Consider the following 16328-nt stretch of genomic DNA (forward strand, 5'->3'; position numbering starts at 1 on the left):
TAGTATATGACCTTATCTTAATATGAAGCGTGATTATAAGATCATGTTTTGGGCTATATATATAATCAATAAGAATAAAATAAACAAATGACACAGACAAACCCATTATAAGAAAATAAAAATTTTCACACACTTTATAGTTTGACAAATTATATAATTTTATTAATAGAAAATTCAGCTTACATTCATCGGCAAAATGGTGGCAATGCCAAGGTGAGTCAACTACAGTCCGAGTCAACAGGGGACTTGGCAGTCCAACATTGACTTAGTTCATAGTTATTCAACTGTTTTTATACATGTTTAATACTTAATCAACTGTTTGTATATGACAAATCTTTTATACATTTTTTTTTCTTTTTTTCTTCTATAGGATGACATCGCCTTCTAAAACACCCCAACATCCGAAAAGCTGAATCCGATATCAGGAGATCAATATCTAGTGGGGTATTGGATTCAGATATTTGGTACCAGCATCCGCGATGTCCTGACCGTTACGGTATCCAACCTGATATCCAACATCAGGCGAGTATTCAATACCCGTCATTTAAAATCGTCTCTATTCCTGTGGATATCCAACATCAAACATCAGTCAAACACACACAAACACACACACACACACTCTCTCTCTCTCTCTCTCTCTCTCTCTCATTTCTAGTCTCCCTCAAGTGGTTATGAAAGGTGGGTGGTGACAAAGGATGACGGAACGGAACGGACGACGGAAAAAATTCGTCATCCGTCCTTTAGCCTTGGGTATAAATACGCTTGAAGAGGGCAAGACTCATTGTAATTAAATTTCCAAACAGGAGAGAGGAAGAGAAGAGAAGAGAAGAGGAGAAGAGAAGAGAGCGAGAGAGAAGCCATGAATTCCGACGAAGAACGCGACAGAGGAACGAGAGAAGGAGAAGAGGACGAAGAAGAGGAAGAAGAAAGCCGTGGAAATTCCTCTGGCGGGTCTTCCTCGCCGGCATCTTCTTCCTCGGGCAGCAGTAGTAGCAGCAGCAGCGGAGGGAGCAGTGCAAACGGGAGCAGCAGAAGCAGTGGCGGGGACGGAGAGGACGATCAGGAGGAGGAGGACTCCGCTGTGGCGGCCGCCGCGGCTGCCGCGAGGGCGAGAGATGGCCTTGAGAGCAGTGATGAGGACGAAGAAGAGAGTGATCTCTTCGGCCGGGACAATGAGGCGTACTCCAAGACCCCGTCTTCCAGCAATTTCCAGATTCCTGGTATGGGCGAGATGGTTAAGTTAGAAAGATTTTTTCTTTTTAGATTCTGGTCCTTCGGCACAATTCATACGGTTGCCTTCAGAAAGTAAGTTTTTTTCAGACAGTAGAGAGTCAAAATTTAGAATGGGTAGAGAGGTTATCCACCCTGTTCTTTCTGCGCTTCTACCTTTTATATGTTTTTTTTTTAATTCATCGGCTTGTCTTGGGGATAGAGTGGAAAGTTTGTTTTTTTTTCCGCCAGTTCAGAAGCAATATCTGGTAATGGGAAGAGAGGTTTTAGACCCTGCTCTTTATACCCTTTAATCTGTTGAATACTTCAGAATTGCTCCGATTCTCATAAGGATAATACAGAAAGGCAGTTTCTTTCGAGAGAGTAGAGAATTAAATCTGGAATGGGAAAAGAGTTTGTTGATTTAGACACTTTTCTTCTGGATCTTTATCGTGTTCAATACTTCCTAATTAGTCCGCTTGCCTAATTAGGGAGGTTGTTTCTTTCTAGAGTAGAGATTGAAATCTGGAATGAGAAGAGAGGTTGTCGGCCCTGCTCTTTCTGCACTTTTACCTGTTCAATACTTCATAATTAGTCTGCTTGTCTAAAGATAAAATGAAAGGTAATTTATTTTCAGAAAGTGTATAATTGAAGTCGGGAACGGGAAAGAGGTTATCAACCCTGCTCTTTCGGCGCTTTTAACCTTTTCAATGCTTCACAATTCATCGTCTGGCCTTCCCGCTTAGCATTCGTTCAAGGTATTCAAAAGATAGAAGAAAAAATGGACCGTAAAATGGGGTTGAGATCTCTGCACTTAAAATAGTGCTGATTCTCATTGAAGATTTTCTTCGGGTATTGACATTTTCAATGATTTTTACATCATCTGTTTCCAGCTCTGACTATCTCTTGCAAATGTGTAAATACTTGAATAAAAGATTTTTCTTTTTTGCCCTTCGGTGCAGAGGCTTTAAACTGAACGCAGAATCCCAGCTGACATCTGTAGTTTGATGATAGATCACTCTTCGATGGAAAATCTGCAGAATATCTCTCCATACATTGATCTCAGTTCCACGCGTGTACGTAGCTTTGATTACCATACTTTTGGACCCATCTTCTAACGAAGTTTAGCTTCTTTAGAAAGTTGTATTATCTTTGACCTTACCCTGAGAAGTGGAGAACTTTCTTCTCCACCCAACTGCCACGACATTCCTCAAAAAGAACAATCCGTAGCTCAAACATTCTTCTGGTTTTGAAAAAAAAATGTACCATTCTTCACAGAGTTCCAATTCCTAGCTCACACTGAGCTGTTCCTTCTAATTTCTGGCTTCTGCTGCTGCATTGGTTGGCTTTCGTATGCATCTCGACTGAAATGGGAGATCCCTGACCTTTTCGCTTCCGAAACACTGATATTTCTTTGACGCTTTCTATTGTGGAAGTCATGGGCGTTTATTGTATTTGATGCCTATTTTCTAAACTATTTAAAGTAAATAGCTCTTGTCATAGGTTTAGCTTAAATGAAGGATTATATAAAGTATATCACTGTCTGTGGACGTTGTTATATGAGAATGGATCAGTATCCTTAAGAGTCCATCACTTTCCAGGAATGTGACCTGGTTTCTTCTTTGTTTGATTCCCTTTTCTGATGTGCACCCAAATTTCTTTGGTATCACCCACATTTTCTGATGTGATATCCTTGACAGTGCTACCACAGGTTCGGAGTTCTAGCAATCATACAAGGGGAGGTTATGGGCGGGGTAGATGGCAGCAGTCTGGCTATTCAAATGATAGGGGCCCACCTCTTCTTCCGCGTCCTGGATCCTATCATCAAAGACAAGGATTCGGGTACGGATCAAAGTTCTCAAATGGACGCAATGATGAACGATTTGTCTCAGAGATGAAGCTCAACAAGAGTGAAGAGACTCTGTCAAGGAAATCTATTCAAATTCAAGAGGTTTTGTTTTGTGAAACTTTAGTTCAGTCTATTCACTTTTGACTTTTATCATTGATTTGGGCAATGTCATCGGTTGATAATTTCTTCCTTTTTCCTTGGGGTTTGATTTGAAGCCATGCGAGATTGGCTGCTACAGTCGTCTTGAGGGTGGAGATGTTTATTTTGATGATCGAAGCTTGGTAAGAATCTCTATTCAATGTGGGCATAAATTTCTGTGCTAATGAACGTTTAATACCATGGGAATTATGTTTTGCCTTCACATTTTTTGTATTCATATCTGTTCATTCATTGATATTGCATGCAGGATTAGTAGATGTTCTTATTAAATCTTTGTTTAATGACTCTGTGCTGCCAGAGGCTTTTCAAGCGCACCGTTTGTGATGATATTGGGGCAGACCTGAATATAGGTTTTGAGACTTTCATTGAAAAGAGAGGTATGAAATTTACCTTTTATTTTCCTTGAGAATAATGTGCTCACAATTTTTCTTAACATTTGCCTAAGAAACTACCTGAGTGGAGGTACAGCTCTATCCGATTATTGATTGGATGCATTAACATTTTTCAATCATTTGGTTAGTGAGTTCTCCCTCATTATTTTATTGATAAAAGAAGAGTTCTTAAGCCTTGAACACTGTCATTGGTGCATTGGCTAGGTTTTCATTCTTCCAGCTTTATTGAATGGTAACTCTTATGCTCCCGGTAGCGGGTGGATCCAAAGGACAGGATTCCGGCAGATCGAAGAATAAACTCCAAGATCGATCGTCCAATATTCAAGAATTCCAGAATTCAAGAGGAATAGAGAGATAGAGACATTCGCGGAAGAACAATGAGAAACAGAACTAGAAAAGAATAGGGAGATCTGTGACGATTCTCCCTCCCTCTGGATCCGGGAACTCTCCCGCTCTCCAGCCCGATCTTTAGCAACTCAAATCTTCAAGATCCCCGTTTCCCCCTTTGACGCTATATTCATAACCCCTTTATGTTGACCATCCCTACTTAGTTGACTGGCGGCGCTTTGACTACGTACGTGGCAGAGTCGTATCAGTAACATGTTTTAGAGGGTAGCTGGGTTTTAGTGTGAGAATAAGTACAATGATTTCAAGGCACCTTGGAATCCAACTGTCGTATGTGTCAGACAGATAGTACAAAGGCTGAAGGGAGTTTTACTGGATCTGCATTCTGCATGCCTCTAAATCGCCATTCCCTTTAAGTGATGGATCTGCTTCAAACCGTGATTTTTTTGCGGAGGAGCAAAAGATTTAGGCTACTCTAGGGTTCCAAAGGAAAAAGTGGGAAATGGATGCAAAGACAATCTCCCATTCACTGTGAGAAAATAATCCCTATAAGAAAGCGTCAAGATCCCTGAAGAGAATCTCTTTGACTCCCAATCATCTCTGCTTTAGTTTGGGCCTCCAATTCACAGACCCCTCAGTGGATATCCTGCAGCTTAACTCCAAATTTGTCTTCCCACTTTCATTTTCATAATTGCCTTTTATATCATTCCTTATGAAGACTGAGGTCTTGTAATCATGCCTGAGTGGTTGGGCTCCTCCAGCCCATTTCTCTTTTCAAAGTTTCCTTTTTAGTTGCCAAGCCTTTTTGACCCGAAGCTTTTAAAAGCTTGCCTCTTCCAGAGTGGGTTGGGTGTCCCAAGGCCAGAGACAGGTCATCACGATTCCTTTCACTCTTAAAGAAAATTTAGACGCTCACTGGAAGACTCTTGTGATGACATTATCAAAGATAAAAGACGAATACACACTCCTTATGTCACGTACTCAAGTTGCAACACATGTCAAGTGTCTTCAAATAAAAAGAAACGGGAGATCCATGACAATCTTCTATCGAAGACTCTTTTCTTGAGTGTTGCTGCAGTGACAGGACTGGAACAGGGGGATCATTGCAAGCCAGAGTATTGTCTACCTTCTATCTTCCTTGCCAACTATTATTCTCCTCTCTCTCTCTCGATTCCTCTTCTGAATGATTAATTGTGTGATCGTTCCTTAAAGGTTCAATCAACTTGTGATCAGCTCATCGATACAATGACCAGTGTGTATCATGCTTCTTACTGATTCACATTGATTCTGCATATCTCAGGCTACTCGGGCCAGAGCATTAAATCTTCTGATTAATCTGGGTATTTTTTTGTTATAGTAGAAATGAGATTCAATGTAAGGAATTTCTCGATAGATCTAATTGAGTGGGCTGAATATTGGTCAGTTGTCCTAATGTCACCTCTTTCATTTATCAGTGAGAAAGCATCTGAGAACACCTTTTGAGGATTTGTGCTTATACCTGCAATCCAGCACTTTAGAAATGTCTTTATTGAACCCTTAAATATTACTGAAGTTAATATTGATAACTTCTTTTTACGTATATCCACTGAGGGCAACTACAGATTTGTTCTCTCGCTTGACCTTGCCTGTGAGTGTATGGTCTTCTTTCTAAAAATATGTTAAATGCACCTTCCTCAGTAAAAGAATCAATGCAAATCTTTGTCTTGAGTCCACAGAGCATTGAGTTGGGATCCACAACCTCAATCAGGGTATTTCAGTCTTTAATCCTTAGTCATTTTTTTGAAAGAAGTCTTTAATCCTTAGACTACTTCCCTTTAAATACATGTAGCCCTTCCCTAAGGAGAGAAGACAAGAAGCCAGTTCGGGAATTTTCCGGGAGATCCTCCCAAGGGGGCAAAGGTGCTGATCTGGGCCTGTTGTCATTTGGTATCTTCTATCTTCTTCCCTATCTCTCTCTACCTTTCATTCCAAGAACCCATCTACTTCATTGCTTTCCCGGAAGGAATATGGTTTGAGTCCGCTGAAGCATTATGCCAATTTTGAATCGATAAGGGCACATGCTCACTCCAAAAGCTCAAAGACACAACCTTGAGTCTGTAAAAAAGAGGCTTGTCTATCGTTTGATAAGCCACTTTAATAATGAAACAAAACTCAATGCAAGGCTCTTAAACAAGGAACTATTAGAACATGTCTTTTAGGTACACTAGATGCTGCTTTATTAGCCAGGAAAGAAAGAAGACATTGAAATGTACATGTTAGAAAATGGCGAGAAGTCTCCTCGTTTTGGAAGCTAGCAAGTTTAAAACTAACTCTGGGTTGATGTTTCAGGAGTCTGGCATCTGTCATTCTCATTGAAATAAGAAGGGGGTCCAAATTCTGGGTGGACTAAGGCGACACTTCTTTTTTCATTCTGAAGACAAGAAGAAAGAACAATTCTTGATTATCAAACAAAGAGATTACAAGGGGTTTTATAGGGAGCCCTAATGGGCTAATAATAGAAAGGGCCCTTAATGGGCTAATAATAGAAAGGAGCTAATAATAGAAAGAAGAAAAGAAAAAGGAAAGGAGACAATAATGTCAACACTCCCCCTCAAGCTGGAGCGTGGATGTTTTCCACACCCAGCTTGGAACAGAGCTCCTCAAACCGAGGGGCATGAAGCCCTTTGGTGAAGATGTCTGCAAGCTGTTCAGCTGACGGAACATATGGCGTGCAGAAATTTCCCGACTCAAGCTTCTCTTTAATGAAATGTCGATCGATCTCAATGTGTTTTGTACGATCATGCTGGACGGGATCATGAGCAATGCTGATAGCCGATTTGTTGTCACAGAACAGCTGAACAGGGGAAGAAACCGGACACCTTAGTTCACGAAGTAGTTGGGTAATCCAAAGTGCTTCACAAAGACCATGCGCAGAACGGAACTCCGCTTCAGCACTTGATCGAGAGACCACTTTCTGTTTCTTACTCCTCCAAGTAATAAGATTGCCTCCCAAGAAGGTGCAGTACCCAGAGGTCGACCGACGATCAACCACAGATCCTACATAATCGGCATCAGTGTAGACTTCTAGACGCAGACCACTGTGACGCATTTAAACATTAATCCACGGCCAATGGTGCCCTTCAAGAAAGCGGAGGGGGCGATGGGCCGCATGAAGATGACTCATACGAGGATTCTGCATAAACTGACTTAGAACACCCACTGTATTTGCAATGTCGGGACGGGTGTGGGTGAGATAGAGCAGTTTGCCCACAAGTCTTCGATATTGTCCGGGCTCAGCCGGATCTTCATTCTCATCCGCATCAAGTCGATGACTCACATCAATCGGTGTCGAAATAGGCTTGGAGTCTTCCTTTCCCAGCTCGCAAAGAAGATCCACTGTATATTTCCGCTGACAGATGAAAATCCCACTCGAAGAATAAGCCACCTCAATACCAAGAAAATATCATAATGGGCCAAGATGACGTATGGCAAAGTCCGACGACAGATACATAGCCAGTTGAGGAATGGACTCCAGATCATCACCCGTGATGATAATGTCATCCACGCACGAGAAGAATAGCCACTCCCGGACGTGGAATGACGGTAGAAAAGCGTGTGATCTCCATTACACTGACGGTATCCCGGTTCTTCATGGCCATGGTGAAACGGCCAAACCAAGCACGAGAGATTGCTTCAAACCGTACAGCGCTTTCTTCAGGCGACAAACAACTGAACTCGGAGTAGACGGCACTAAGGAGGCATATCCAGGAGGTAAGGCCATATAGATCTCCTCAGTCAAATCACCATGAAGAAAAGCATTCTTGACATCATATTGCTGCAATATCCAGCCCTGATCGACGGCAAGAGCCAAGAGAATCCGGACAGTGTTCATCTTGGCCACAGGGGCAAACGTTTCCTGATAATCAATGCCATACTGTTGGGTGAACCCTTGCGCCACAACACGTGCCTTGTGCCTTTCAATAGAGCCGTCGGAATTGTGCTTTACAACATAAACCCAACGACTGCCAACCAAGTGCTTGCCCGGCGGTAGTGGAACCAGATCCCATGTGTCATTTAGGGCAAGTGCTTGTAGCTCCTCCTCCATTGCCCGACGCCAATGAGGAAGAGAGAGGGCTACGTCCACCGTCTTTGGAAGGGAGATAGTGTCAAGGGAGGTGAGAAGAGCGTGGTAGGATGGGGAAAGACGATGAGATGAGATGGATGCGGCTAATGGATACAATGGAGAAGGATGAGGGCAAGACACAAGTGCTAATGAAGGATTTTCAAGAGGAGTGGATGAGGAGGATGAGGGAACTTCAGGGGTAGGAGGAACACGAGGCTTGCGACGAGCAAGAGTGATACCATAGCGTTTTTCTGGCGGGCAACGGCGTATAGGTAAAGGGGCACAACATAGTGGGATAGAGGATCCGATGGGGACTCTGCAGGAGGGTTCGATGAAGCAGAGGATGGATCTTTAGTAAGGACAGGTGGATTTGGGATTGGTGCAGGCAGAGGATCAGAGGACAAGGTGTTCATGGGAATATCAGATGGAGGCTCTTCGAGAGGAACAGGCAAGGAAGGACTTGGGACTGGTGACGAGGAGATGAGTTAGGAAGAATAAGAAATTCAAGGATCTGATTGAGGTGGTAAAGAAGGAGAAGGTGGAGAAGAAGAGGGTAATACGGAGTGAATTCGTCAAAGGTAGCATCCTTGGTGACAATAAATCGGCGAGAGGGTGGATGATAACATCGATAACCCTTTTGAGTAGAAGAATAGCCGAAGACACATTGGATGGCCCGAGGCCCAAGCTTGTCACAACCAAGATGGTGGTTAGGAGCAAAGCAAACGCACCCAAAGACACGAGGGGTAAGATTGGTTCGGAGAGAAATGTTGGGGAAGGAATGCTGGAGACAATCAATGGGAGTAGAGTAGTTAAGTACGCGAGACGGAAGACGGTTGAGAAGATGAATGGCAGTTAGGACAGCTTCAGCCCAAAAATACTTTGGCACATGCATGTGAAATAAGAGGCTCCGAGCCATTTCAAAAACGTGACGAAATTTTCGTTCTGCAACTCAATTTTGCTGGGGGGTGTAAGGACATGTGGTTTCATGGATGATGCCTTTTTCTTGGAAGAAAGTACTTAACGTGGAATTGACATAGTCTCGGGCATTGTCGGAGCGGAAGCGACGAATAGAGGTGCAGAATTGAGTTTGAATGAGAGAGTAGAACTGAGGAATAACAAGGGAGATCTCTGATTTAATTTTCAAGAGATAGGCCCACGTGAAACGAGTAGCGTCATCAATGAATATACATAACCACCAAGCACCGGACGTGCTATGAACAGGGGAGGGTCCCCACACGTCGGTGTGAACGAGAGCAAAAGGAGTCGTCAAATGGGAAGAAGAAATAGGATACGTAGTACGATGATGTTTAGCAATTCGACAAGCATCGCAAACAAAGCGGTCCACAGAGTGGCCTTGGAAAAGTTTTGGAAATAAACGATAAAGAGTAGCAAAGGATGGATGGCCGAGGCGTCGATGGAGAAGCCACAAACGCTCATGAGACGCCGAAAGGGGAACTGCAGCGGCAGCAACAGCGAGGAGACAAGGAGATCGAACAAGATAGAGACCCTCATGCTCCTCAGCAATGGAAATCGTCCTCCCGACACCTTATCACGATAAAAACAGGTATTAGGAGTGAATGTAAGATCTTGGTTCAGATCACGAACAAGGCGGGATAAAGAAAGAAGATGATGAGCAAGCCGTGGAACATGAAGGACTTTAGTGAGGTTCATCGAAGGAGAGAGAGACACACGACCAATCCCAGCCACAGTGAGAAGATCACCGGAAGCTGTTTTAACTTTGGAGGAGCCGGAAACGGGTTCATAGGTCACAAAAGCTCTAGGATTGCGTGTCATGTGGGCAGTGGCACCAGAGTCAAGAAGCCAAGTGGATGATGATGACGACGGAGATGGTGAAGGAGGAGGAGAAGGAATGGTGGACATACCCGCGTTAGCTAGAGAGCCCGCGTTAGCTAGAGAGCACGAGCCCACGACTGGAGGGTCAAGCAATCGCCGAAGACGTTCCACTTCTTCAGGTGTAAAGCCGGGAAGAGAAGCACTCGCCGAAGACGCTCCACTTGGAAGAAGACCATAGGACAGAGGCACTTGACCAGGCATCGGTACTTGGTTGACAGAAGGTGCAACCGTAGCGAGATTGCTCTGTTGTGTTTGCTTCCGTTGAAGCTTAAAGCACGTCTCCTTGGAGTGACCCCGCTTTTTGCAGTAATTGCAGAAAAGGGAAGGATCACCTTTGGAGGATTCCTCAGTCCGAGTAGATGGACCACGAGACGAAGCTCCTGCTCCAGTCGATGTGGTCGTCACCGAGGAGCGCGTGGAGGAAGACGAATGTGCTACAAGTGCAGAAACCGGGGTCTGGGACTGCTGAAAGCGAGATTCTTCAATTCTCGCTTGCGAAGCGCATCCTTGAAGGAAAGCTCTTTCTCCCGGTGTATAAGCTGAGCCCGTACCGCTTCATATTCCGGGTTAAGTCCTATAAGGAACTGAAAAACCCAAAGTTGAAGAGTGTACTTGCGATCCACCGAGTGAGGGTCCGGAGGTATGTAGTGATCAATCTCATTCCACAGAGAAATGAGTTCTGTGCTGTACTCCATGATCGTCCTGTCTCCTTGATGCAGATTGGCGGCCCAATGCACTATCTCATACAGTGTGGCAATATTATTTTTCTTGGAGTGGCTGTCAAGGGCCGCTTCCCACACGGCCCGGGCAGACTCAAGAGACAGAAATTCACCCTTGATACTCGGTGAAATACTATCCAAAAGCCATCGATGGACCACCCCTTCAACGTCTAGCCAGTCATAGTACTTGGAGTCTGTCTTGGAAGGCCCTTCTTCAAGTAAATGACGCATCAGTCGTCCCTTGAGAGTAATCTGGACATATTGCTGCCACTGAAGAAGGTTAAAGCCGGTGAACATCCCATCTGGAGGCATCCGAGGCAGAGAAAACGGTCCAGGTGAAGCCGACCAATTCCCCGACTCAAGAGGTGCCTCCGAAGCATTTGACGTTTGACCCACACTGGGTGGCGTCGATGCTGGCGTCGATGCTGGCGTCGATGCTGGCGTCGATGCTGGCGTCGATGCTGGCGTCACACCGGAAACCGATACAGGCTCCGTCATCTTGATCGCAGAATGAAGTGTCGCACGAGGAGCACACGGCTGCAGGAACGCCCGCGGCTATTGGCTGCGTGTGCGGCTGAAGAGTCGAGGAGGGAGCGCGGCCGCGACCGAGAGGAGAGCGCGCGGTCGAGAGGGAAGCGTACGCTGCCGAGAGAGAAGCACAGCCGAGGAGGGAGCGCGGTGCGGGAAGCCGGAAATGTGGCCGGAAAGAAGCTGCGCCGCCAGGAGCAGGTAGCCAACCGGAAGGAGAAGGAGCTCAAGATCGTGGCGAATGTAGAAATGCCAGAGATCGGAGCTACGGTCGAGCCCAGGAACCCGGATTAGGGTTAGAGTTAGGGCTCTGATACCATGAAGACAAGAAGAAAGAACAATTCTTGATTATCAAACAAAGAGATTACAAGGGGTTTTATAGGGAGCCCTAATGGGCTAATAATAGAAAGGAGCTAATAATAGAAAGAAGAAAAGAAAATGGAAAGGAGACAATAATGTCAACACATTCGACCTTTCTTATGCAATTCTTTTGGTAGATTGGCGTGTCCTTTGAATAGTTTTCCATCACACACCTTTCTTTTTCACAGAGTGCAATATCGTATTGTATTATCTTCATTAAAAAATTCATATCTTCATTAAAAAAGGGCTTTATGTTTTGTCATCCATAGATTCAAGCTCAGAAGGTTTTGGTGATCTTCTTGGTTGCATCAGGAACACCAAAATTCCTCTAAATAATATTCATTTTGTGGTAATCCTCAACTTTCCTTTAATAATTTTTTTTGTTTACGCTTCTGTTGCCTTTTATCTTACGTTTGATATTTTTATTTTTCAGACTTTCAGGAATAATCTTAATAAGGTGATCGGCTACTTTGAAATACTTCTTTTTTTTATTATTTAGGCACCTGTTTAGACTTGATTTGAAAGTCGCCCATTGTTGCATACTGTCATCTTATTCTGTTCATTTCCCAGATACTGGCGACAGCTTACATAAGACACGAGCCATGGAAAATGGGGGTGCACAAGCGCAAGGGGGTTGTCTATCTTGATGTCCACAAGATCCCCGAGAGACCAAAGAGCGAGCTGGATCGTCAAAGGTGATTATTTCTGGATGTATTTATCACAGAAAATTTTTTCCTTCAAATCTTCGTATTTCTTGAGATAGAACTTCTTCATGATATTTTGAAGTAAAAAAGTTGACGGTCCATAAAATTGGAAGATATATGCATTTTAAAATGAAGTGCTGAGGTATGTTTGAAGATACAGAGAGTAGAGGTTTTATCCTCGTGAATTGGTTAAAATGTCTCCTGATCTATAAGGTTAATGTGAAAAATCACTCTTAATATCCTCGATGGCTTTCTTATTAGAAATATGGTCGAGTCCCATTAAGGGTATATCAAGGAAAGCCCATAAAGATATCTGAGAGTCCCATTTAGTTCTCAGAGTGGGAAACAGTTATTTTCCTTTCTTGATTTCATATGGATATTAATACCCATAGATTTACCTTGACTATGTTTCAGCTCCCCTCTATGCCTAGGGAAATGCATCATCACCTCTTGTTGATGTTAATGATGACAATGACGTTTTCCATGTTTTATGTTGCCAGTTGCTGCCGGGCTCCTCCAGTTCCAACCTAAGAGCACAATTAGGGCAAGAATACACTTTTGCACTCATCAATACGAGGGAAATCCCCACTTATGCAAGAGATAGTTGGGCCTTGGGATAGTGGGCTCGTCTAGGTAAGATAGAATGGTACTTTCCTGTAAGGTCCTTTACACGGCCTTATAGATTACATGTGTGAGCTTTAACTGAGGGTTCAGGCTGACAACGTTAATAGTTTTCTAGGTGTTTGACAATGACGATGACATTGGCTGAGTACACTGAACTGCTCATGGTTGACGACATTGTCAACTTCATGTCAATTTCAATTGGATGACTCAAATAGATAATAACCACCATCGTCATGTTGATGTGACATGGACGAGTTTCTAAATGGCTGATGATGACAAGGACCCCCTGGATAGTTTACGGCAACATTGATGTTGACAAGTCTTTGGGGATCTGTCAACAAGTTGTAAACGGCTGATGATGACACGTCAATGTCATTGGAATGTGCTGAACCCTTGCCTCAATTGACCATTCATGAAAATACAAAGTTATTATTGGATCCATGAGCCATAATCTGGCTTGATAGGAAGGTCAGACTTCCATCATTCAGCAAGCCTTTATCGTCCTCGTCCTCATTTTCCGCTTTTTCCTCTCTGTCCTAGACCATTCTGGATCTTACATCTCCTTTGATGATCCTATCAAGATCCGGGAAGAGAAAATTATTCTAGTTTTTCTAAAGGACTTTATAAGGGTGACTAGGAGGGGTGAGTGGGGAATCTATACTTGGGAACCTAAAAGTAAATGTATGAAAGGAAGGGTAAACTGTGCTTTATGTCAGTCAGCAGTATTTCCCGTTCTTTTTTCTCCTTATTTCCTGTCCTTGTAATTTTGTCTTTCATTTTTTGCCCTCTCTATTTCGTTGTAATCTAATTGGCCCAATAATATTCGGGCCTTTGTGAACCCAGAATTATGGGAAGAACTAAGAAGAAACTAAGTTTTTCATTCTTCTTTGAAACTCTCTCTGGCCCAAAACCCTTCTGCTGCGCTCACTGCCAGCTGGAGAAGAGGCAGATCTATTGCCCCTTTATAATGAAATTTTGCCAAATTTTATGCTTATACGGTTAATTTATCCGTAACATAATTAATTTTTGCAGATGTTATTGGGGATACTCCTTTGAAAATCTTGCCACCGAGGATTCCAGAGACGTCAGTGTAAGTGGACATGGTATTGATGCAAATGTCGAGTTTTGTTCAGTTCTAAAGACCAAGCTTGGGGCACATCGCATTATTATGGGCGCTGAGATGGACTGCTGTGATTCAACTGATGATGGAAGGAGATTCTACGTGGAGCTGAAGACATCCCGCGAGGCAAGTGCTCATCTAATCTCCTATGAAGTTCTTTTTTATAGTTCCACTGTCGGGGAAATTAAGGTAGCAGGTCTTCTGTTTCAGCTGGATTATCATACAGAAGAGAGATTCGAGAGGGAGAAGCTGCTGAAGTTTTGGGTTAGTATTTTTCATTAAAAAAATATGCTCTAGACAGCCATCTAAGAGAAGAATGAAAGTTGGCAGAAAATCTGGACCCTACGATAGTTCAAGTGCAGATAAACGTAGGAATCCTCAAGACTAGCAGTTCCATGTATCCCGTTTTCTTTTTTCTGCGAGTAAATTTGTTGATAAATAGTTGAATAGAGGCGGTGTACAAAATTTGTGTTCTTTTTGAATGAAATCATCGTTTTTATTCTATCCATTCATTCCAAAAGTGCACATTCAACTGTTTCTCTGTTTAATGTATTTCCAAAAATTGCAGATTCAATCATTTCTGGCTGGTGTGCCTTATATTGTCATCGGCTTCAGGTGAGTGCCTCAAAAAACTGTCAGGAAGTAAAATTATTCTCATTTTTATCCTTAATCGTTGCTCAAATAGAGAAACAAATATTGTGATCCCCATTTGTATTTGCACTGTGGAATGTGTAAATTTCTGTTATTTATTCCCTCTTATTGTTGTTATGTGAAGGGATGATTCTGGTCGACTCGTTCGCACAGAGAGATTAACTACCAGAGATATTACTCACAGGGTAAAGTTGAAGAATTATTGGCAGGTGAGACTTTTTCTTCCTGAAATCGATTCAATCATATTTGAAACGATTGGAATAACCATCCTGGAGGAATCTAATATTTCTTTGACAGGGTGGTGTGTGCCTCGCCTTTGCGGACGAGGTCCTATGCTGGCTCTATGGCACTGTGAAAGAGAGTTGAGTTTTGTTACATCTCTCTCTATGCATCCATCTATCTAGCTATATATTCATATATTTATCAGTATGTCTCTTTCAAGGGACAGATGCTAATTGTTATAATCATGTCGATCAACTTAAGAATAAAGAACACTGAAGTCCTCAGCTTTCTGTTGCAGATGAAGACTACATTCTGCAGTTTATTCCTCCATCCCAGAGATTGGAGCTTCTGCAAGCCGAGACGTGCCCTGATCCCATTACCAATCACGTGGAAAAGTTGTAAGCAGGTAGTGCTCACCCCAAGCAAGCAAAACAAATGGCTTCAAATCAATTTTTTTCACTTTTCCCATGAAGGGTTATCTATTTTTGAAAAAAAGGTTAAAAAGGGTTATTTATTTTTTAGAACAGTTGTTAGCCTTCAGATGTCAGTGTTATGATATGATCTTCATATGTATGTGAGATTCAGCTTATAGACCCTTTGAAGTATACACTTTAGAGTTCCCACTTGAATTACTGATTTACAAGTGTCTAAAAAGGGGTGTAAGTTGACACCAAAAGCTCTCTCTCCATAGATATTATGTCAGCATAAGACCTAAGTTTATTTGCTAACAGGCTGTAGCCATTTAAAACAGAATTTGAATAAAAACTAGGTTAATTATCACCCAGAAGGGAATGTCTAAGTTGATACTGAAATGAGATGTTTCAAATAAATATCATACTTACACCCAAATGTATATCTGAAGTTGAATTATTCCATGTGTAGCACCTGACTTAATGCAATAATCGATAATGACAGAAAATCCATTTTATGAATTCTAGAGAAAATCCAGTATGATCTCAGTAGAAATATGCAGGGATAAAGTAAAAAGAGATACACCATCTATACATTTCATTATGATCTCAGAGCTTATTTATTCATTTCATCTAGATGTGTCATTGTTTATTTTGTAAATCATCAACTACTTTCTATGTTTCTCTTGAATACCCTGAAAGTGAATATTAAACAGAAAAGCACAATAACATGTTTTCTTAAACATCCTCTGTTGCTGGGTATTTGACAAACTATAGGCCCTGAAATATTTTTGAGCAGGTATGTATGTATATTAATTTAGGTAAGGAGAATACTGGGATTGGCATGTGATACTTACATAATGGGTCAAGATTATCTATATGTCAAGTGTTAAAAGAGGTTTGTGTCCTCTACCACTTATTCACCTTGATATTACTCATATTTCAAATATACAGAAATATTTCATCCCATGGGGTCTTCGATAATGACTAGATTGCACGAGGAGAATAACAAATCTTCCATTGTTGCCTAAGTTTCTTATGTCATGCAAGCAGAAATTTACAAAACGTCTGCACTTTGTA

At 42.4% G+C, this 16328-nt stretch overlaps 1 protein-coding gene across 1 annotated transcript; it reads left to right on the top strand.

Annotated features, from left to right (window-relative positions):
• The first annotated feature begins 789 nt into the window (after nt 1-789).
• Nucleotides 790-15447, top strand: LOC144708500 (glycine-rich protein). The gene is made up of 13 exons (XM_078581872.1): nt 790-1220; nt 2910-3160; nt 3274-3339; nt 3516-3594; nt 11787-11866; nt 11951-11974; nt 12088-12212; nt 13878-14091; nt 14176-14229; nt 14534-14580; nt 14741-14825; nt 14914-14977; nt 15137-15447. The coding sequence occupies exons 1-13, from the start codon at nt 860-862 to the stop codon at nt 15238-15240; spliced, it is 1554 nt and encodes a 517-aa protein (XP_078437998.1). The 5' UTR covers nt 790-859; the 3' UTR covers nt 15241-15447.
• Nucleotides 15448-16328: the final 881 nt, after the last annotated feature.

Source organism: Wolffia australiana, chromosome 10 (assembly GCF_029677425.1).
Source record: "Wolffia australiana isolate 7733 chromosome 10, ASM2967742v1".
Lineage (NCBI taxonomy): Eukaryota > Viridiplantae > Streptophyta > Magnoliopsida > Alismatales > Araceae > Wolffia > Wolffia australiana.